The following is a 21,291-nucleotide window of genomic DNA, read 5'->3' as shown; positions in this document are numbered from 1 at the left end:
AGCCGGGGGTTGCCATGGAGACGGGACAACAGCCAGCCTGGGATGCGATTTGGTCCCCACTGATGTGGCCGGGGACCCCCAAAGCGGCCGGGGAGCCCTCGGGGCGCTGCCCCAGCCCCTCCGGAGCGGCGGCCCCGCGGGGCTCTCGGGGCGAAGGGGGCGGGTGACACCTTGTGGTGGCGGCTCCTCGCCGGGCTGTGCCACCAGAGCAGAGCCCGCTGGGCCCTTCCGCTCAGCTCCCGGCGGCTGCCATGGGGAGACATCCCCGGGCAGCTTTCCTGCCCGAAGCGCCCGCACAGCTCGGGCTAAGGCAGGAAGCCCCGGTGTCCTGCAGGAGGCTAAAGCCCTTTTTTCCCTCCTTGTGCCAATCAGGATCTGTGCCGGGGCTGAAGATTCCAGCCACCCTGAGCAGCAGGGCTGTGGATGGGTTTTCCTGGGTGCTGCCTTGCTGGGGTGCTCAGTTTGGCCCATCCTGTGCCTACATATTGGATTCAAACCTGGCGGATGCTCTGGGACCCGGTGGGAACTCACTGCTGTGGGATGCCAGGGAAGCCAACAACATCAGGCTCTGGAAACCTTCAGGAGGCAGTGGGCTGTCTGTCAGGGGATGTAAACACCAGGAGATAACTGGGGATGAGATGTCCCTGGACCAGCAGCAGCTGAGGCTGGAATAACTCCGTGCATGTGTTGCTTCCTTGCCTGAGTGCCTGATGCTGGCTGGTGGGAGGAGGATGCTGAGCTCTCTGGGTGTTCACCTCTTCCTGCTGGTTTTTATGGGCTTTGTGTCTTTTGGGGACCACTTTCACTCCCATATGCTGAGATAAAACATTAAAGCTTTGAAAATTCCTCAAACTGCAGGCAGTTCCTTCCCTGTGCTCCAGCACGGGGAGGAGGGACCAGCACCCTGCTTTCCTGGGAAATGGGGAGGTTTGGAAGTCTATGGCTCTTTGGGGTGCTTGTCCTGTGCAGGAAAAGGCTCATCCCTGGTTGGGACTGGGATTTTTTTATTCCCCTGGAGTGTGGTTTGGCTCCTGGCTCCCAGCACCCTCCTGCCACTGTCCTGGTCCCCGTGAGTGACAGGGACCTGCCTCCTCTGGGATGCTGAGGGAGCAACCAGCAATTCCTGCTGTGTCCATCCCTCCAGCTGCAAAGGATTCCAGCAGCAATCAAGGAATAAAGAGGCCTGGGGGAGTTGGTACCTGGAGGTCACTGGGCTCCTGCTTTTTGGCTCAGACATCCCTTCCCTGGCTGCCAGCAGGTCCCTCCCCTGCTCTGTGTGAGTTTGGTGGCACAAAGTCCCCGGTTAGAGTCACTTTTTGGGGTGGAACCTTTTTGGAGCAGGACTTGGAGTCCAGCTGGGATTTTGTATTCAATGGGGGACTGCAGCTGTAGGTACTTCAATGCTGAATTAATCAAGTGGATTGTGTAGTGCTGGAGGGTAGAAGATGTGGAGTGAGACCCCACTTTGGGGGTTGTGGTTCTCCTTGCCCTCATGAACCCCTGGTGGGGCAGCTTGTCCCCACAGAGGCTTTTGAGAGCTCCTCTCTGGGCAGCTGAGTTGATGGGCAGCTAATGATTCGAGAAGGATGGAAAGGTTTAACTCTACCCTGCCTCAGCCACCATTTTTCTGGTTGGGTGGGCAGGAGGCTTAAAATGCCACTTTGGCTGGCAGAGAGATGGGGGCCAGAGGAAGGGCAAGGAAAAAAGCTTTTACTTCCAAAAATAACTCTGGAACAAAACGAAGAGGGCAGAGGGCAAGCAGGGAAACAGAGAAGTGCCTTCTCCAGGGAGCAGCCCTGGAGTTCTCATCCTCGGAGCAGGAAAGCTTGGCTGTATTAAAGACAGTCCCCAGCTGCAGAGCTAAAACAGGCACGTGTGAGAGCAGCAGGGGATGGTGGCACAGGGCACCACTGCCCTTCCTCCACTGCATGTTCCAAGCTCAGCATCCTCCCAACAAACTTCTTTTCCAGCTGCTCAGGGCTGGGACACTCTGGGCCATGGCCATGGCACCTGTCCTTGCCTTGTCTCTGGTGATGCTGCAGCTGCTTCCCACCCCCAGCACTGCTGTGACTGGCACAGGGCAGGACAGGACACTGAGGGGCTCTTGTGTCCCTTACCTGTGGATGTGGTCACATCTTGTGTCCCTTATCCATGGATGTGGTCACATCTTGTGTCCCTTATCCATGGATGTGGTCACATCTTGTGTCCCTTTTCCATGGATGTGGTCACATCTTGTGTCCCTTATCCATGGATGTGGTCACATCTTGTGTCCCTTTTCCATGGATGTGGTCACATCTTGTGTCCCTTTTCCATGGATGTGGTCACATCTTGTGGTCCCTTATCCATGGATGAGCTGCTCCATGCCCACGGGTGTCTGTGCTGGAGAGGAAGGATGGCACTCCCCCGGGCTGGGAAGGGCTGTGGCGTTCACCAGGCTCACCTGCAGGGAGGGGAGCTCAGCAGAGAGGGAGGAAGGGTTGGGCTCTGCTGGGCTCAGATCTCAGCAGAGCTGAGCACTCCTGAGTGCTGGGGACCTCTGGGGACACCTGAGGGCTGGGGACACATCTCCAGCCCCTGACAGTTCAGATTTGATTTGGGCAGAGGGAGATGCCTGTGGTGGTTGTGGGAAGCTCTGGCTGGAAATGCTGTGGGACAGGAGGAACCTGCTGCTTTATTGGGTTTTTGTCTCACCCCACTTGATCTGAACACCTCAGGAGCTCAAGGCTCCTTGAAGAACCTGTTCCCTCCAGCCTGGCACTGATCCTGCCAGATCCTGTCAGAGGCAGCAATCACTGACCCCCAGGAGCTGGCAGCTTTTGAGCACCAGGAAAATGGAAAAAATTCCTGTGCCAAAATGGCAAAAAATCAGAATAACAGCCCAAAGAGGATCTCCTGGCCAAGAGCAGCATCCCTGCAGGGCACAGGGGCTGTCCCTGCTCCCTGGACCCTGCTCCATGAGTGTCCTTGCCTTGTCCCAGTGCCTGATGCTGCAAAAGCCTCATCCCTGTGTGCAGAGTCCTCCCACCAAAACTGGGATTTTCGGAGGAAGATGCAGGGGTTATTTCTCTGAACAAGTGCTGGTTGGGTATTGAACTGTCAGTGGTGGCCAGGAAATGCTGCTATTCCTTCCCTTCCCAGAGCTGGGAGATGATAAACACCGGGGCTGCCTCCATTCAGCTGTGATCCATCAAGGAGGGGGGGCCTGGCCCCAGAGAGGGGGTGAGGAGAGGTCAGTGATTGTGTAAACAGGCACTTTAGAGTTCACCCCGAGCTGGTATTACTGTAATTCATTAGAGGTGTCAGCCTGCTTTGTAGTTCCTTGCTTGGAGAGCCCCTTGCCTGGCAGCTTCCAGCATCCAGCTTTGCCAGCAGAAAAATAAACTTTGCAGGAGGCAAAGTTGCAGTTGCAGCAACCACCCTTAACTAAAATAAAATTTAAAAAAAAAAAACAAACTTTAAAAGTGAGGTTTGGTGGCTCTGCTCATTTCCTGGCCAGGCTTTGCTGCAGGCACAGAGGCTCCTCCTGCAGTGGGGAATCTGGGCTTGGGGAAGGCTCTTTGCTCCTGCCAAACACATGGAAGTGAGGTGCAAGGTGGTGCCTGCTGGAACGAAGGGATTTGTTTAGGGAGAGCAGCAGGAGGGCACAGAACACACTGTGCTCTCCCACAGCCAGCATTTGCTTCCAGGAATTCCAAACCCTTTCTAGGCAGGAGCTCAAGGGATCACAGGAGCTTCTCCCTGTGGGCTGATCCACCTGTGTGGAGCATCCTGGGAGCAAACCACCCGCAGCAAACCTCAGCAAATCCACACCTTTGTTCTGCCCAGGGCAGGGTGGGAGCCTCCTCTGCAGCCCCACCTGGGTGCTGGGCTTGGCAGGGAGCTTGGTGCCACTTGTGAGCATCTGGGGATGGAGCAGGGCTGTGCAGGGAGCCTGCCAAGCCCTGGAGGAGGAGGAGGAGGAAGAGCTGGAGCTCTCCCCCCTGCTGGAACAGCTTATCCTGCTGCAATGCTTCACCCACCACAAAAGGACACTCAAATTCCCCCTGCCAGCAGTGAGGAAGCCCAGCATGGGATATAAACTGACAGAGGTGGGATATAAACTCCCAGCATGGGATATAAACTGCCAGAGGTGGGATATAACCTGCCAGAGGTGTCCAGGGAGAGGCTCATGGAGAGGCTAAAAACCCTGGGGAGGATGGAGCACTGTGGGGAAAGCCCCACCAGCTCAGGTGGGTGCTCTGGTATGGGAGCATGAAGACAAAGGGAAAGAGGGGGAGAAAAGTGATGTTCCACCTGCCCAGAGGGTAATGACAGCTCCCCTTCCAAGCAACATGTCCCTGCAGGTGTGTTTGGTACGGCAGAGGAGGGGACTGTGCAGAGGGAGGTGATGGATGGCTGCTTCCCCTGGACCCTGCACCCTTCCCAGGAGGGACTGGAGCCTCAGCTGGTGCTGACAGGAGATGAGCTGAAGATTGGGAGTCCCCTGTGGGCCCTGCTGGGCTCTCCAGCTTGGAGGGTGTCCCTGTGTGGGTCCTGGTCAAGTCCAAGGTCACCTCCCAGTGCTGCTGCAAAAATCTGAGAGGAACAGGCAAAAAAAAAAAAATGCAGAGAATTCAGCCCTGTTTGCAAATGTGGGAGCCTGGCAGATCCCTCTGCTGAACTGGACTTCACCATCATGCTCCAGGTGACACAGCAGCCTTAGGTTTGCACGTTTTCAGGCACCAATGAAGGTTTCTCCTCCCCTGGGGCACCTGCTGCTAAGTCCTGTTTGCTCTCACAAACCGTGCTAAGGGAGATGCAATGTCGTGCCTGACCATGCTGGTCTGGACAAAAAGAACAGAGCTCCCAAAATGCTGAAATTCCAGAATTGACTTGATTGAAGGCTGGATTTTATGATCTTGGAGGCCTTTTCCCACCTTAATGATTCCAAAATTCCAAATAAATGACTGTTAAGCCAGGTGACAATTTTTATTTCTCCCTTATCTGCCTCCTAAATGCCACAATCTGCTCCAGTCCCATCTCTCCACTCACCAAACTCACTGCTGTGGTATCAGTGCTGCATTCCCAAATAAATCCAACTTTTCCCACCCCACTGCCAGGGACTGTGTGTGAAACATTCTGAGATGGACCCATTCCTGATGCCTTGGAGCTGGAACCAGAAAAGTGGCAGCTCCCAGCTCTGTGATTGCCAATAAACCATCTGGCCTTGCTTGTTTTAATTGCGTGCTGCTCCCAGGGAGGGTCACTGAGGAGAGAGGGTGCCCTACATTCCCACACGTGGCAGTTCCCAGGATCATTGCTCTGTGCAGGGATCCAGCACCAGGCCCTTGATTCCCAGCCAAGGCAGGCAGGTGCTTCCAACATTCCCTGCTCAGCCTCTCCGAGAGGGAAAAGTGTTTGTGAGGTTCATCTGGAGGAGGAGGGAGTTCAGCCAGGGTAGGTGACAAGTCCCTGGTGGGGACTGCCCCGTGGCCTCGTGTCACAGCTGTCCCTGTCACATCGGGCCCTCCCCGTGCTGCTGTCACTGAGTGTGGCTCTCCCGAGGTGTCAGTGGTGGCCTGTCACCCTGTGCTGCCTCAGAGCAGTGCCCAGTGCTGTCCCCTCCCCTGCCACAGCTGTCTGTCCCTCGCTGCTGCCTCTCCAAAACTCCCCTCCATCCGTGCCTGGGATGGGATGGGATGGGATGGGATGGAATGGGATGGGATGGGATGGGATGGGATGGGATGGGATGGGATGGGATGGGATGGGATGGGATGGGATGGGATGGGATGGAGCAGCTGCATCCCTGTGCTAAGGGTTGATTTCACAGCTTGGGAAGCCTCTGGCCACTTCCAGAACCCCCACAAGAGTGAGGGTCCTTGGGTTGTCCTGACTGCTGGGGCACAAACAGTCAGCAAGGGAAGGCTGTGGTGGCACCCTGGCGGTGTCACCAGGCTTTTCCCTGTGCCTCAGTTTCTTCCTCTGCTCTTTGGTGCAGGATGTGGCTGTAGTGGGGGCTGTGGGTCTTGGTTTGTGGGGGATATTTTGGCAGGTGAACCCTTTGAGCTGGGACATGTATGACATGGCAGTGCTGACCACACCATCCCTCCTGCCTTATTGACACTTTCTGGGACTTCATTCTTCTGGCAAGTCTTTCCAGGAGTCTTCAGGTTCTCTTTCTCCCTGGGAAGACCCAGTACCTCCTCAGCCCCATGTTCTGTGGGTCTGGCACAGGGGCACCCTATTCATTCCCTGCCTGCTGCCTGTCCTGGTCTGCAATGGGCCACCTGCAGCTGGGAGGGCTCAGCCTGGGGAAAAGGAGCCTCAGGAGGAGCTTCCTGCTCTCCACAACTCCCTGAGCAGAGGCTGGAGCCAGGTGGAGGGTGGTCTTTTCTCCCAGGTAAAGACTGACATGGAGGAAACAGCCTCAAGTTGCGCTGGAGGAGATTTAGTTTGGATATTAAGGGAAATTTCCTCCTGGGAAGAGTTGCCAATCACTGGCTCAGGGCAGTGGTGGAGTCCCAAAGCTGGAGGAATTTAAGAGATGGATGAGTGTGGCACTGAAGGATGTGGTTGGACCTGATAACCTCGCAGAGTTTTTCCAATCTAAATACCCCATGAGCTCAGCCATCCCCTCTCGCCCTGGCAGCCTCTCCAGGAGCCCTCAGCTGGTGGTGGAGGCACCTCTGGAGTCATGGGGGATCCCAACTTTCCACTGCTCCCTGCTTCCCCTTTCCTCTGTGCCACCCCAATCAGCTCCTAAACTCCAAACTCTCCATCCACCCCAAAAAAAAGGCTCATCCCTGCCAGACTCCCAGCCTGGAGCACGAGCATTTCCATGTCTTTATTTTCCCAGGGCTTGCTGATAAATGCTGTCTCCGTGGCCCCGGCCGTGATGGACTCATTATCAGGCACGGCACGGCGAGGAAGCGACCTGTGACCCGCGCGGGGACACGGGGTGACCCGAGGGAGCCGCCCTTATCGGCCCTGTTTAAAAGCTTCCCTTTTTAACATGACAGAGCAGCCTCGGCCCAGCCTGAGCAGCCACGGGAGGAGGAGGAAGGTGTGAGGGGCGCAGGGAGCATCAGGCGCGTGGGGTGGGATTATTCCTGCTGGGAATGGAGGGTGTCCCTGAGGCTGGGAAGAGCCGAGCGCTGCAGTGGAGAGGGGCTGGGTGGAGCTGCGGGGGCTGAGTTTGACAAACGCCGTGCCTGAGTCCACCTGCTCCTCCAGACAGGCTTCCCGCCGCGATTATCAGAGCAGATAAGAGCGGCAGGTGACACGGGACATCCTTGGCACGGGGGCCAGCCCGCACATCGGGGCTGTCCCGCACTGCCACCCACGCACCTGGCACGGAGCAGGGGCTGCAGCTGTGTCCCGCTGTGTCCCGCTGTGTCCCGCTGTGTCCCTGCTGTCTGTCAGGAGGGACCGATTTGTCTTCTCTTTTCCTCCCAGCTGTTTTTAGAGCAAATGACCTTGCCAATCCATCTTTTTGGAGGTGATAAAAGTCTCAGGGCATCACTGCCCCTCTTCTCCTTCAGCTGCCTCTCCAGGGAGGAGCTGCAGGGTTTGGAGGGTGCCGGCATGTGGGAGCAGGGATGATGGAGTGTCACAACACAAAGCAAATCTCCATTTTCAGAAGGTTTCAAACTGTTTTTATTATAATATGCATGCTTTTTATACATTCTTATAAAACTCAGAAGTTTACACTTCACTCGGTCACTAAAGACAAGCAAAGTGCTTATTGGAATAGACAGTTGCAGGTTTCTCTTCTTTATCCTTTTTTTCTTGGTTTCTATGTCAACAAACTTGGTAGAAAATTCTTTCAGGGGCAAACATGGATCCTCTTACCAAACTTCTCTCTGGCTCACAGAAGTCGCCGTAAAACCTCTTCCACAATGGAGAACCAAGGAAGAGATGAATCCCAAGGAATCCCAAGGAATCCCATTTCTTGTTGCAGAGAGGATAACCCCCTGCTCAGGACAGAGCCCGGGGCCGATGGAGCAGCCCTGCTCCCCTCACCCTCTCCTGGGCTGGGGGCTCTGCCTGTGTGGGTCCCCGAGCGACCCCCCAGCTCCCCAGCAGGATTAGCTGGATGGGTTTCTGCCAAGTCCCGGCTGTCACTGTGTTCCCACCTTTGATCAGGAGTCGGCATTCCTGGAGTGCTCCATCTCCCACATGTTGTGCTGATCAAAGGCAGCTGTTGCCTGGACCCTCCCCTGAGCCCATTTGCAGACACACACACCCGAAAATACAGAAATAAAGGAAACTCAGGGCGGTGGGAGGGGTGATGGATGAAGGAGAGACGGGGCAAGGGCAGCAGCAGGAAGATCCCTCTCCCTGGGCTCCTCATGGAGGGTCCCATCCACACCTCTCAGGAAGGCTGGTGGGGAGTCTGTCAAGGTCTGAAGGGAACTGCTGCTTGGGACAGCTTGGAAAATGAGCTGGATCTTATCTGCCAGCTGGAGAAAACTGTGCTGGGTGGGTGACAGCAGCAGCCTGGGCCAGCTGCAGCTGTGGCAGAGCACAGCCAACATCTCCCCCAGCTTCAGGGGTCAGGAGAGAGCCTGGATCGACCTTTGCTGTAATCCCACCCCAGTCTTGGCAGTTTGTGTGTGCTCAGTGCCAAATCCAGCCCATCCCCTCTGGAGAACCATGGAAGGCTCTGCTGGGAGACACATGGGCTGTGATGGGTAGAGGGTGCCAGGAGGGATTTGACCTCGTGGATCACCTCCTGCAGCTCTGCCAGCCTCCACCATCCACTGCTCCAGAGGGAGAGGAGCAAGGTCTGAGACCTGCTCTGGTGGTGGCTCCTCTCCTGGGCAGGTGTGGTCCCATTAGCTGTTCTGGCAGATGAATTAATTATTGCTCGTGGACAGGGTTTAACCTCTGCTCCCCAGCTGCTGTAATGCAAATCACTTGGATTATCTGGATTTCCAAGTCCTTTGTGAATCCTCCTCCATGGCAAGTCAAGCTGGCATCAGCAGCTTGTTTGTACCCAGTGTGAGGGGGAAAATCCCCCCTTGCCCTTCATCCTCTCCCCCATCACTGATACTCAGCATTGCAGTTTGGCTGGAAGGCTTTGAAAAGACACAATCTCCACAAAAAAACCTGCAGGCAAAAAAAAGGGCAGAGAGCAGGAGCATGGACACACTTCCAGCCTGTCCCCTTAGCTGCAGGTTCAGGTGAGGGCAGGTGTGCTTGGAAGCCAAAATGTGCTGCCCACAGTGACACTGCAGCAGTCACACCCCCAGGCAAGGACAGGATCCTTGCAGCAGCCTGTCCCTCTAGCAGAGGGTCTGGCAGGGCAGGCTGGGCAGAGTCCCAGGGATGAAGCCCTTCAGAAGGGCAATTCCTCCTCCTTCTCCTCCTCCTCCCCTGGCTCCATCCCGTTGTGCAGCTCACAGCAGGGACAAGTGTCCCAGGCACTGCCTTTCCAAGCACCAGCTCTGTCTTTAAAAGCAGCTTTTTATCTCCTTCAGGACTGTCAGGGCAATTTGCTCACACAAGGAGGCTCTGGCTGTCTCCCCTCTCAAAATTTAATGTCTCCAGCAGCAGAACTGAGGAGGTTCAGGGAGCATTTCCCATGGTGCTGTTATTAAAATAATGTTACCCACCGAAGCAGGGCCAGCACGCCAAGAGCAGGCTGTGAGTGTTGCTGGGTCCCATCCATCCCTGTCCTTGCTGCTATCTGTGGGTGAATTTAAGCAGTAGAAGGTCCTAGCCAGGTGACAGCCCTCTGCAATAACCCCCTGAGGCTGAACTCTGCTCACTTCCCACATCTAAAAGAAAAGAGAAGGATTCAAGGTCTGGGCGCCAAGGAAGCTGAGCACCTCCTGTGCTTTCTGCCATGAGGGGTGGGGGTACACTCAGAACCCCCCAGAGCTGCTCATCAGCATGCTGTGAGCACCAGAGAGGCTGCCTGGCGTGGGGGAATCTGTCACAGCCAAGGTGACCCCGGCTCAGAGGGATTTTTACCTTCCCTGTTCACCTCTGGAAGCGTCCGGCCGTGGCCGAGGCGCTCCCGATCCGACAGGCATGAAGGGCACCCCGGGGCTGTGCTCGTCCTTCTCACAGGGCTGGCAGTGCCAGGCTGGCCAGGGCAGGGCACCACAGCACAGCAGCTGCTCTGGCTCGGGGTCACAGCTCTCTGCAAGGCATGAGTGGCACCTGGAGAAGTCAGGGGACACCTCCAGAGCCCCTTTGGGCACAGAGCAAGAGAAGCATCTCTCCAAACAGCCCAGCAGCCTTTGCATCTGACCTCTGCCTTCTCCCACGCAGGGGCAGACAGGCTCTGCAGCAGCTCCTTTCTTTTCTTCCTCTCCTCCTCAGTAGCACTTTCTGCCCTGGTGCCCTCGAACCTGGAGCACAACGTCCCTTTGTCCCTCTGGCCACACCTGCCTCTCCCCACAGAGAGGTGGCCCTGGCACCGTGGTGCCCTGCTTTGCAAAGCTCAGTTCCCTGGCTGCAGGTACCCATCACAGCCAGCTGACCCCTGCTCTGGGCAATCTGTCACGGCCCTGTCTGACACTTCCCTGGCTGGAGCTCACCGAGGGACCCCTCCTGTCCCTCCTCTGGGGCTGGTGGAGCCCTGGGTGCCCCTCTGTGCCCAGCCTGGCTCTGCAGAGCGAGGGACAAGGGACACTTGTCACCTGGACCCTGCCACCAGTGTGTGGGCACCCAGCACGGAGTGGGGGGACAGCAGACAAACGTGGGGCTCTCTCTGGACAGCACCTTTGCTGGGCCTGTCACCTCCCAGTCACCCTCTGCCTCTCGCTGCTCTCAGCCACTCCAGGGAACAAAGCCTGGCACAGCCTGCTCCTTCCCTGCCACAGCCAGTCCCACCTGCCACTGCTGTGGGGACAGGTGACACGCAGTGACGCTGGGACACAGAGTGTGTCACACTGCCACCATCAAAGACAATGGTTCCCATGGGGAAAATCATCCCAAATCATTGATTCTGACTCTTCCCCTGCCTCTGTTCTAGAGCACGTGCTGGGTGACCTGCCCCCACTGAGCCATCCACAGTGCCTGGTCTGTCCCTGCCCATGCTCTGTGCCAGCAGCAGAAGGGTTAAGGAGGATCTTCAGAGCGGCCATTCAAGTAATGAGAACTTTCCAAAATGTCCTTTGAGCTTTCTCAGGACAGTTTTCCACATATACAGGGCTGGGATCTCAGGTTGGAACTGAGCCTGCCTTGGGAAGGACCTTCCACGGTGCAGCTCAACCACCTGCTGAGGGGACAACTCTCTTAGCTCTCTGATACCCTTAAAATCCCTCTCTAAAAAGCTAAAAAGCTCTCCAGAAAAAAAGATGTTCCCACTCTTGCATTTGCAAACTTAAAATCTTGACCCACCCTGAGGAGCAGAACCCACAAACAAAATCAAACCTGAAGTCAGCATGTGTAAATCTTGTGCTTCTGTACTGAAGCTTTGCATGTGGGGAGGGATAAAATCAGTTCTTTTTAATTAAGTGAGACCAGCATTGGCCACGTTCCTGCATGGCCACTGGAATCAAGAGTCAGTTGGGTACCTAGCCCGGTCTCAGTTAAGCCCTGCTCCCCCAAACTTCCTGAGAGAAGGGACAGATCTCTTTCTGATCCCAGGCATGCTTAGGGGTCACACCTGGGGCAACTGAGCGCTGGTGCCAAGCTCCCATGTGGGCAAAATCACCCCTGGTTGCAGAAAAGGCAACGAGGAGGCTGCAGGGGCAGCTGTGGTGGGGACCTGCCCAGAGCAGAGGGGTCGGACACGGGCGGGATCCATCCCTGCCCAGAGCAGAGGGGTCGGACACGGGCGGGATCCATCCCTGCCCAGAGCAGAGGGGTCGGACACGGGCGGGATCCATCCCTGCCCAGCTGCTCGGGGGGCAGGAACAGGCAGGGGCAGCCCTGTCTGGGCAGCGTGGGCACTGCTGAGTGTGGGCACTGCTGCCAGCTGCACGCAGCAGGTGAGGAGGACACGGGCAGGGAGACAGGGGACAAGTGTCTCGGAGAGGACAGGCGTGACAAGGGCAAGGTCTGGATGCGTTAGTGATGGCGTGAGGGTCCTGTCAGTGCCAGCCTTCCTGCCAAGTGACAGCCCTGACAAGGACGAGCAGAGGCAGAGGGGGAGGGAGCTGGTCCCTGTGCTGTGACACCTGACGGAGAGCCCCGTGAGGGGACAGAGCAGCAGCTGCCCTGGGAGCCCCAGCCATGGCTGTGGGTGAGGGGGGTTGTGCTGTGCACTCTGAGCAGGGCACTGATGGCGTTCCCAGAATATCCTGCCCCGAGCCTGGCCTTGGCTCTGCTCTGCCTCCTGGAAAATGCATTTCCCTTGCTGTTCACCCCGGGAGAGCAGGGGCTGCACCCCACTCCTGCCAGGACGCTGGGGTGTGCCTGGGCTGGGGGTGCCTCCCCCAGGCTGCTCCTGCCCTGTCTCCCTGCTGCCTTCAGCCTTTGGGATGGGCTCAGCTGCTGGAGCAGCCTCCGAGGGCCATCAGGAGAGGGTGTCAGGGGGTGGAACTGCTCCAGTTATCCCTGGGGTAGCTCCAAGCCGTGGGGAGAGTGGGTGAGGGCTGGTGCCGGAGCTCAGAGCTGTTCCCAGCATCTTCCTCCGGGAATAACAACATAATTCAGAGTTCCAGCTGGTGTAAGACAGGCAGACAGGGCTGAGGGCTCTGAGCAGGAGGAGATGCTTGAGGTACAACAGTTCTGCTCCCCCTGATACGCTCAGCCTCCAGCAATGGATCATGGAAGCATAAAATACCCTGAGTTGGAATGGACCTACAGGGATCACGGAGTCCTCTGGGGAAGAACCTTTTCCTAACATCCAACCTGATTTTCCCCTGGCACAGCTGCAGCTGTTCCCTCGGGCACAGCAGACATTGGAGCTGCCCCTCATGAGGGAGCTGTGGGTGGTGTTCAGGCAGGAAAGGCCCTGCAGTGTTCAGTAACCCTCCAGGGATTGTTGTATTCCAGCACTTTTGCTCTCTTTGATCCTTTGGTGCTCTCACAGCACATCCTCTGGCTGTGGGGTTATTTAGCCATTCCTTGGAGGGAAGCTGCATTCATTCACAGAACCACAGAATGGTTTGGATTTGAGTGAACCTTAAAGCTTATCTCATTCCATCCCCTGCCATGGCAGGGACACCTTCTGCTACCTCAGGCTGCTCCCAGCCCCGTCCAACCTGGCACCGTGAAAACATCCAGGAATCCAGAGTTTCTCTGGACTAGACCCTCTGTCCCCCTTCCGCATGACTTTTAGGGGTGACATCGAGGCTCTCTGCGCCATCCCCCCGCCCAAATTCATCATCCCCGGAGGGGTTTTTGGCTCAGCGGCCGCCCGGAGCCGGGAGCGGCGGGCGCGGAGCTCCCTCCTGCGGCCCCGCCGAGCAGCGCGGGCGGGCCGGGAGGCTGCAGCCCGCTCTGCGGGGAAACCCGGGGGTGACCAGCCCCTCCTCATCCTGCCCCTGCTCCCCTCCCCGCCGCTCCCCGTCCCCGGTGCCCCGAGGGCGCTCCCGCGGCCCCAGCCCTGCAGGCCCCGTTGCTAAGGGGCCGTTGCTAAGGACCAACATCCGGGTCTCTGCGCGCGCATGCGCGGTGCCGCCCGCAGGCCACGTGACCCGGAGACTATGGCGGCGCCCATGGGGCGGCGTGCGCGGCGCTGAGTTCTCCCTCGTCGGTGTCTGTCGCTGCCATGTCGCGGCTTATCGTCAAGAATCTCCCCAATGGGGTGAGGCTCTGTGCGGTGCCGGGGGCGCAGAGGGCGTGCGGGGCCTAGGAAAGGTGTGGGGGCGCTGCGGGGGGAGGCGGGATGCCGGGCAGGGAGGGGAGCGTGTGGTGGGGACGGGGCAGAGCGGGGGGACCTCCCCCGGGAGAGAAGGCTTGAAGCGGTGGGAGGATGAGGTTTTGGAGGGGGAGCGGCGGGATGTCCCGGGGGAAGGGGCTGTGCGGGGTTGAGGAGTCGCGGTCAGTGCTGGGAGCACGGGGAACCTGGGGGGGAGGATGGAGGGAGCGCTCCTGGGGAAGGAACGTGCAGGGAGCAGCGTGAGGGGCATGGGCTGGCGGCCGGCAGCCCCTCAGGGTGGGCGGTGGTCTCGTTGTGGTCGCTGTGCCCCCTCGCTGCCGGGGCTGGGTGCCGGAGCCCTCGGTGCTGCAGTGCCCGGCAGGATCCCGCCCGTCCCCCATCCCCGCGTGGGTCGGGGGGAGCACGAAGGGATGGGGTGGAGTGGCTGAAGCGGGTTTGGCTCACTTTGTGCTCCCTGCAGCCTTCCAGGAGCTCTTTGGGACAGAATGTGTTGGGTTGGACTTGTCCTCAGAGCCTCTGTGGGGCTGACTTCCCCTCCTGCTCCCTCCCTCCCTTCCCAGATGAAGGAGGAGCGCTTCAGGAAGCTCTTTGCTGCCTTTGGCACCCTCACTGACTGCTGCCTCAAGTACACCAAGGATGGAAGGTTCCGGAAGTTCGGCTTCATTGGCTACAAGTCTGAGGATGAGGCTCAGGCAGCCCTGAACCACTTCAACAAAAGCTTCATAGACACTTCCAGAGTCACAGTGAGCTCTTCTCCAGAAACAGCTCCCTGAGGCTCCTAAGGAATGGGATCTCAGGGAGAGATTCTTCCCTGGGAGGGTGGTGAGCCCTGGCACAGGTGCCCAGAGCAGCTGGGGCTGCCCCTGGATCCAGGCCAGGCTGGAGGGGGGTGGGAGCAGCCTGGGATGTGCAGGGTGTCCCTGCCATGGCAGGGGTGGCACTTCAAGGCCCCCATGGTGATTGAATGTGCAGCTCTGTGCTTTCCAAGCTGTTCCTGCACCCCCTCCACCCCATCAGGGTTACAGTAATCCCTGAGTGGAGTCACCCAGCAGTTACAGCCCTGTGTTTAACTGCAGCCCTGCCTCCTTCCAGGTGGAGTTGTGCAAGTCTTTTGGTGACCCCACAAAGCCCAAAGCCTGGAGCAAGCACTCTCAGAAGGCCCCTGCCCCAGAGAAGCAGACCAAGGAGCTCTTGGCAAGTGCAGGCACAAAGAAAGTGAGTGAGCCCTGCCTGGTTCCTGGGGCCCTGCAGTGTGCCAGTGCCACAGGGGGGTGGCCTGGCCTGTGGGGAGGGGACAGAGCAGCTGGGACACCAGATCCTGGGGTCCTGCTGCTGTTTCTGCCTCAGGGTCTCTGTTCCCTGTGCTGTTGGGTTACCTGGAATTGCCTGTGTTTACAATAAACCTCTCTGGGTTTTTTTTCTTTTTTTTCCCAAGGATAAAAAGAAGAAGGATCCAGTGGATAACTTAAAGGAGGTGAGTTGAGGTTGGATTGCTGTCCCTGCACTCTTGCTGCTGAATAGTTCCTGTCTCTCCCACTTCCCATGCTGTTCATTCAGGCTGGGACAGCCCAGTTTTAGTGTAAAAATCATTTTAACAACCCCAGTGTGGGGTTTTAGTGGTCAGCTCCTGTGAGCACACACTGCACCCAGGTCTGCTCTGTTCTGCAGTTCTGGGGTTTAACCATAGGTGAGTTGTGTCACATTTAACTTGGCTGGGTTTTTATCTGTTTATTGTTTTGTTTTCCTCTTTAAAGTGCTTTCTAAACACCAGTTATAAAAAAGAGCATGAATGAGACACCTTGAGAAGACTTTCGTCACCTTGTCAGTGTAAATTGAGCTCCCCTTAAGGGATTGTTGGTTTTACACTGCTGGAAATGAGGTGCTATCTTGGATTTCAGATTCACAATGAGTTTCTCCTCAGGTCTTGTCTTTTTCTTTCCCACAGCTGAAGGAAGATAAAACATTCCAGGAGTTCTTGGTGGTTCACCAGAAGCGGTCCCAGGTGGCCACCTGGGCCAATGACACTTTGGCAGAGGAGCCTAAGAAGGGGAAGGCAGCAGCAGCTGATTACCTGAACTTTGACTCAGATGAGTCTGAGGAGCTGAGTGAGGCTGGGGATGAGCCCTCTGAGGATGAGGAGGAGGCTAAAGGTACCTGAGGGAGCTGTCACCCTTTGCTCGTGTCAGTCCCAGTGACTGCTGTCACAGGGAGTGACAGCACTGGACTCAGTGTCACCAGGAGGGTGGGCTCTGACCTTCCTGTGTGCTGGGAACCCCTGGTTCTTTCCCCAGATTTGGGGAACTGTGGCAAATGCAGTGTCTGATATTTGAGGGGTGCCATTTGTGCTTTCCCTGTGCCATTGGGGAGGAGTAACAGGGCAAACATCTGCAGCTTTGCTGCTTGCAGCCCCTTTCATCCCCAGGATTTCCAGGGCTGGATGTGGTTCCTGTTGCTTTAGGAACCTGTGGGTGGCTGGGAACTTGTCTGGTGTGCCTTTGATGGACGTTTCTGGAATTGGGCTGGGGGAAGGGCCAGGGTTCAGTGCCTGAGAGCAAACCTGGAGTAGTGGCTTCTGTCTGAAGCCTCACAGCCTGGTGTGTGTCATTTAGGATCCAGTGTCCCTGCAGCAGGGGTGGGTGTGGGTTTGGAGCTTTCCTACCTCCCTCCATGGGATTTCCTTCTCTGTTCTGGTGGAGTCAATGGTGTTTTCCCTCCTGCTCATCTCTCCTTGGGTCACTCAAATTCAGCTGTGCTTGTGTCCTTTTCCCTGTAAAACTGAACACTTCAAACCCTTCTCTGAGGCTTGCTTGGGCTATTTAGTTAAAATTGTGACAAAATAGTTCATCCTGGAGCACCTCAAACCCCTTTCTGATGTGTTTTATACATGAACTGTTGCCTTGAAATCCAGGCTGTCAGTCTGGGAGTGCCAAGATGAAATTGCTCTGCTGTTCTCAAACCTTTCCTATGGAAAAGGTGGAGGATGAGGAGGTGATGGCCATGGTTGTGTCAGTTCTCAGCTTTTTTCTGGCCTGGGGGCAGACCAGCAGCATCTGTGTGAAAAAACCTCTCTGCTCTCTCCTCTCTGCCAGGAAAGAAAAAAGGGAAGAAAGCAGCTACCAGCAAAGACCTCTCAGACATGGATTACCTGAAATCTAAAGTGGTGGAGGATTCTTCCTCCTCATCCAGTTCAGAGGAAGAAACAGAGACTGAGGAGGAGGAGGAGGAAAGTGAGACTGAGGAGGATTCAGGCATTGCAGAAACCCACCCAGAGAAAAGGGAGAAGCCAAAAGCCCAACAAACAGAGCAAAAAACACCCATGGGGAAGAAGAAAAAAGGATCCACACTAGAGGTAGAGCTGGATTAGATTTGTCTTCTTTGAAGCAGCAGCTTTGTGGCTAGCAGGTGTCTGTCAGTCCCTGCAGAATGAGCTGACAGCATGGGAAGGCTGCAGGCCCCACTGGGTTCCATCTTTCTTGGCTTTCTTGGTGTGACCCATTTACAAATTTCACTGAATTCCCTCAGGGCTGACTAAATTCCCAAAGATGGGGCTTCCAGCTAAGTGCTGCTAGTGCCCTTCTCAGAGGTTTTTATCCAGGAAATGCTGTCCTGGAAACAGCAGAACTCAGTTTTCCATGGCAGTGCCCCTTCAGCTGGCACCTCCTGCCCCAGGCTGCTGCAGCTGTGGGAATCTCCTGATATTCCCTCTCACTCTTCAGCCTCCTGTTTGTTGGCCAAGCCCAGCTGGCTGTGCTGTGATTTTTGTTCTTTCATTCAGCTTTTTGACCCTTTTTTCCCCCTCCTCTGTGCAGAGCCAGGCCAGCTCAGGGGAAGCCAGCACTCCATTCACAGTGAAACTTCGTGGGGCCCCCTCTAACATCACTGAGGCAAGTTTGGTTTCCCAGCTGGGCAGGGAGGGAGGCTCAGGGGTGTCTCAGAGTGTACCTCTGTAAAATGTTTGCAGAAACTTTTCACTTCTCACTCCTTTGTGGGTGATCAGGGGAGCTTCTGAACTTTGTGCAGAGATCTGGGTGTTTTTATGTAAAAACCTAAGCCTGCAATTTGCTGGTTCCTGTATCTGAGAATTATTCAAACAATTCTGATTCTTCCCACAGCAAAAAATTCGGGAATTTTTCTTCCCTCTGAAGCCAGTGGCAATCCGGATGGGAAAAAAGGCCCAGGGGAAGAATTCAGGTGAGAGTTCTGTGTGGAAGGGGGGTGGGATCTGTGAGTTAGGGCACCTCTTGGTCACCCCTCTGCTCTTTTAGCCTGCAGTTCCACATCCCTGGCTCGTGGCCTGATTCTTGGAGACCTTTCTGTGACTTTGCAGCTCTCCTGCCCTACTTGCTGTCCACAGGATGCCCTGGGCAGAGTAATGTTGGCTGTGCTCCCTTAGGAGTAGCAGCAGGAGCTTTTTTTTTTTTTTTTCTTGAGCTGCATCCAGAACTTTGTTCTAAACACCCAAACCATGCCAAGGAAAAGCCTGTTCCTCTGGGATAGCTGCAGCAGCCCAGGGCACTGTGCTGATTTGTGTGAGCAGGTCCTTGGAGCTTTGCTGTGTGCTCTTTTCCTTTTCCTTTGCTGTGTGCTCTTTTCCTTTAATAGTCCCACAGCAGATGCACCTTTTATTTGCTCTCAGAGGCACCTGTGAAAACCTCCTCCAGATCTGAGTAAAGTTTTTGTGATTTGTATATAAAGAATAAGCTTTAAAAGGGCAGCCTTCCAGTCTGACATCGTCATCTCCAGGCTGGATTGAAACTTTCCATGGGAGCTGAATGCTCTATCTATAGGAATCTATATTAAAGCAATTCACCCTTAATTACCCAATTAGTGGCTGTGTGTGTTCTCCACATGATGCTCAGTTGAACCTTCCCTTCCTCCAAGGTTACATCTTTGTTGACTTGAAGAGTGAAGCAGAAATGCAAAGGGCCTTGAAGCGGAAAAAAGAATTCCTGGGTAAGGGCTGTTTGTTCCTCCCTGTTCCAGCCCTGGAGCTCAGCTGCTCGAGTGTTCCCTGCACAAGTAGCTCCTGTGATTGCAGTTTTTCCCAGGCAGATGGGGGGGTTGTTCCCTGGGATGAACCAGGTGCTGTGACAGGAGTGGGGTTTTGGGGCCCTCGTGTTTTGCCGTGTGCTTGAGGTGGTTCTTGCTGGGTAAAAATAACACTCCTTGAGTCCAGCTTTGTACAGACAGTGCTGCAGGGCTGGGTTGGAGCCCTGGGCTTGGCCTAACCCTTGGAATAACTTCTGAAATTCTGTTTGCAAATGCTGTGTGGGCTGGCACAGACAGGCTGGGGCTCTCTGAAGGGAAAGGGGGCTGGGGTTGATACCCTGATTTTCATGAAGACTGACTCTTATGGTCCCCACCTCTCCCTTATTTTTGAGTCCTGCTCAGAGCCTATGGGGCTGCAATTGTGTCTAACCCTGGGCTCTCTGGGATGCCTTAAGTTTTAGCTTTCACATTATCCAGATTCTGTACTACATTAGTATATAACTCTAAACTTCATGTCAAGTGTTAGCAAGTTCTCCTCACAGCCTAGTTAGCCAAAACAATCATTCTCCAGTTCAGGCCCAAAAAATATAAACAGCAGCAAATTCAGGAGAGCAGTCTGGGAGGATGTGACTTCATAACCTGAAGGTGTAATTGGACAATTAACCCCAATATGTAAATGGACCAAAACCCATAAAAGTGTGAAACCTCATGACCTGAGGTTGGAGCCTCCTTGGGCTCTTGTACTGCCCAAGGTGTGTCCTTTGAAGGCCTTTTAAATAAGTATCTCCTGTATTCCTTTAACACTGCCTAGCCTCTGTTCCAGGCAGCCTCTCAAGGCATCATTTGCATGTGGGTGTTGTTTGTTTGTGGCCTTGGGAAGCATCCAAGGTCCCTCTGTTCTTTGGGGGTCAGGTGGACGCTGTGTGGAGATTTCCCGGTGCAGGAACACCCCAAAAGAAACTGTTCCAGCAAAACCTGAGCACCAGCCCTGGCAGAGGACACTGAGGGATGATGAGGAGGAAGAGGACTTGTCTGAATCAGGGAGACTCTTTGTCAGGAATCTGCCTTTCACCAGCACTGAGGAGGACTTGGAGAAGATCTTTGCCAAGTATGGTGAGTGTTTGCCATGGGACTGGAACTTGCAGGGCAATGTCTTTCCTTTGTCCAGAGGTTTTTCTGCTGGGTGGGGATGGACAAAGCTTTGTGTCCCACATCTCTTGGACATGGCCCAGCTCCCATCATCTTTACTTTCTGGTGTGATTATGTGAGCCTGTTTGGCAGGGGGCTTCCTGCAGGTTAGAGCTGAACCCTTCAGATCCACTTGACATCCCAAACTTGGGGTGTAAATGTAAAGTTTCCCTGATCTACCTCCAAATTAAACACATTTAAGGTTCTCTTGGCATCCTGGGCCAGAGAGGGTGAGGTTGTGGAGGTGTTTTTCCCTGACTGAAGGTGAAGGCAGCTGCTCAGAGCTTGCCTGGTTTGTGCCACCTGTCAGAGCCCATGAGCTGCCACACCTGGACTTGGGCTGCTTGTGCTGGGCCCTCCTTGCCCTGTGCAGCTCCTGGCCCAGGCTGGTGGCTCACCACCCATCCAGAGCTGCTCCCCTCATCCCTGGCTGTGTCTGGGAGGTGCCAGTTCAGAGCTGAGCAGGGACATCTGTGACCACCAAGCCTTTCCTCCTGCAGGACCCCTCTCAGAGATCCACTTCCCCATTGACAAACTCACCAAGAAACCCAAGGGATTTGCTTTCATCACCTACATGATCCCTGAGCATGCTGTGAAGGCCCTGGCAGAGCTGGATGGGCAGGTGTTCCAGGTACAGCTCTGGGGCTTCTCCTCTGCTTTGCACTGCAGCTGGTGGGAATGCTTGGTGGGAATGTGGCTGACTGTTTGCTTCTGGGCTTTGTTAAAAAGGTTGAGGCTTTCCTGCAGGTTCTTTTGGTAGAGCAGCTTGGTTTGAGCAGCTTTCAGACACCAAAATCCTGGTAGAGGTGGGGAAGGAGCTCTGAGTCTGTCTCATGCTTTGACTTGCAGTTGTGGCTCCTTTGGGAAAGAAAGTTCCCTCCTTCCACCAAGGCTGTCTGACTGGGAAAGGTGCCAGGAAATTTCTTCCATGTGGACATCTGTGGATTATTCCAGAGCTGCTGGACCTCTCCTTCCTGTCTTGCAGGGCAGAATGATGCATCTTTTACCCTCCACGATCAAAAAGGAAAAAGTGGAAGCTGGAGATGGAGAAGAATCTTCCTCCTACAAAAAGAGCAAAGAGGCCAAGGACAAAGCCAACAGTGCCAGGTACAACACAAGCTGCCAGATTCCCAGGAATGCATGTGGGATCTTCACAGGGGCTGTGGAGATTCCCAAGGTTGATGAAGCATTTGCTGTGCAGCTCTGTTTCCTTTCTCTCTTACCTCCCCAGCTCCTCTGCCCAAGTAGCTGCAGTAGCTCAGTGGGCAGCAGAAGCTGGGAGGTTTGAATGGCTTTGGCATGAGTTATTTCTCTAATAAGAGTTAATCTGATTCTGTAATTGTTCAGGG

General features: G+C 55.4%; 1 protein-coding gene across 2 annotated transcripts in view; it reads left to right on the top strand.

The window, feature by feature from the left end:
- Positions 1 to 13,564: 13,564 nt before the first annotated feature.
- Positions 13,565 to 21,291, top strand: part of RBM19 (RNA binding motif protein 19) — a 51,430-nt gene continuing 43,703 nt past the window's right edge. Inside the window, exons 1-12 of one of the 2 annotated variants that reach the window (XM_064392235.1) lie at positions 13,565 to 13,690; positions 14,326 to 14,508; positions 14,858 to 14,980; positions 15,201 to 15,239; positions 15,711 to 15,915; positions 16,855 to 17,114; positions 17,575 to 17,649; positions 17,878 to 17,956; positions 18,647 to 18,718; positions 19,667 to 19,867; positions 20,443 to 20,573; positions 20,928 to 21,049. In XM_064392235.1, coding sequence (XP_064248305.1) covers positions 13,655 to 13,690; positions 14,326 to 14,508; positions 14,858 to 14,980; positions 15,201 to 15,239; positions 15,711 to 15,915; positions 16,855 to 17,114; positions 17,575 to 17,649; positions 17,878 to 17,956; positions 18,647 to 18,718; positions 19,667 to 19,867; positions 20,443 to 20,573; positions 20,928 to 21,049 — 1,526 coding nt within the window. In that variant the 5' untranslated portion in view covers positions 13,565 to 13,654. Of the gene's footprint in view, positions 13,744 to 14,325; positions 14,509 to 14,857; positions 14,981 to 15,200; positions 15,240 to 15,710; positions 15,916 to 16,854; positions 17,115 to 17,574; positions 17,650 to 17,877; positions 17,957 to 18,646; positions 18,719 to 19,666; positions 19,868 to 20,442; positions 20,574 to 20,927; positions 21,050 to 21,291 lie in introns of both variants that reach the window. The other variant, XM_064392236.1, reaches the window with a different exon arrangement.

The sequence above is a fragment of the Passer domesticus genome, chromosome 17 (assembly GCF_036417665.1).
Source record: "Passer domesticus isolate bPasDom1 chromosome 17, bPasDom1.hap1, whole genome shotgun sequence".
NCBI lineage: Eukaryota > Metazoa > Chordata > Aves > Passeriformes > Passeridae > Passer > Passer domesticus.
This window is presented reverse-complemented; position numbering and strand designations above follow the sequence as displayed.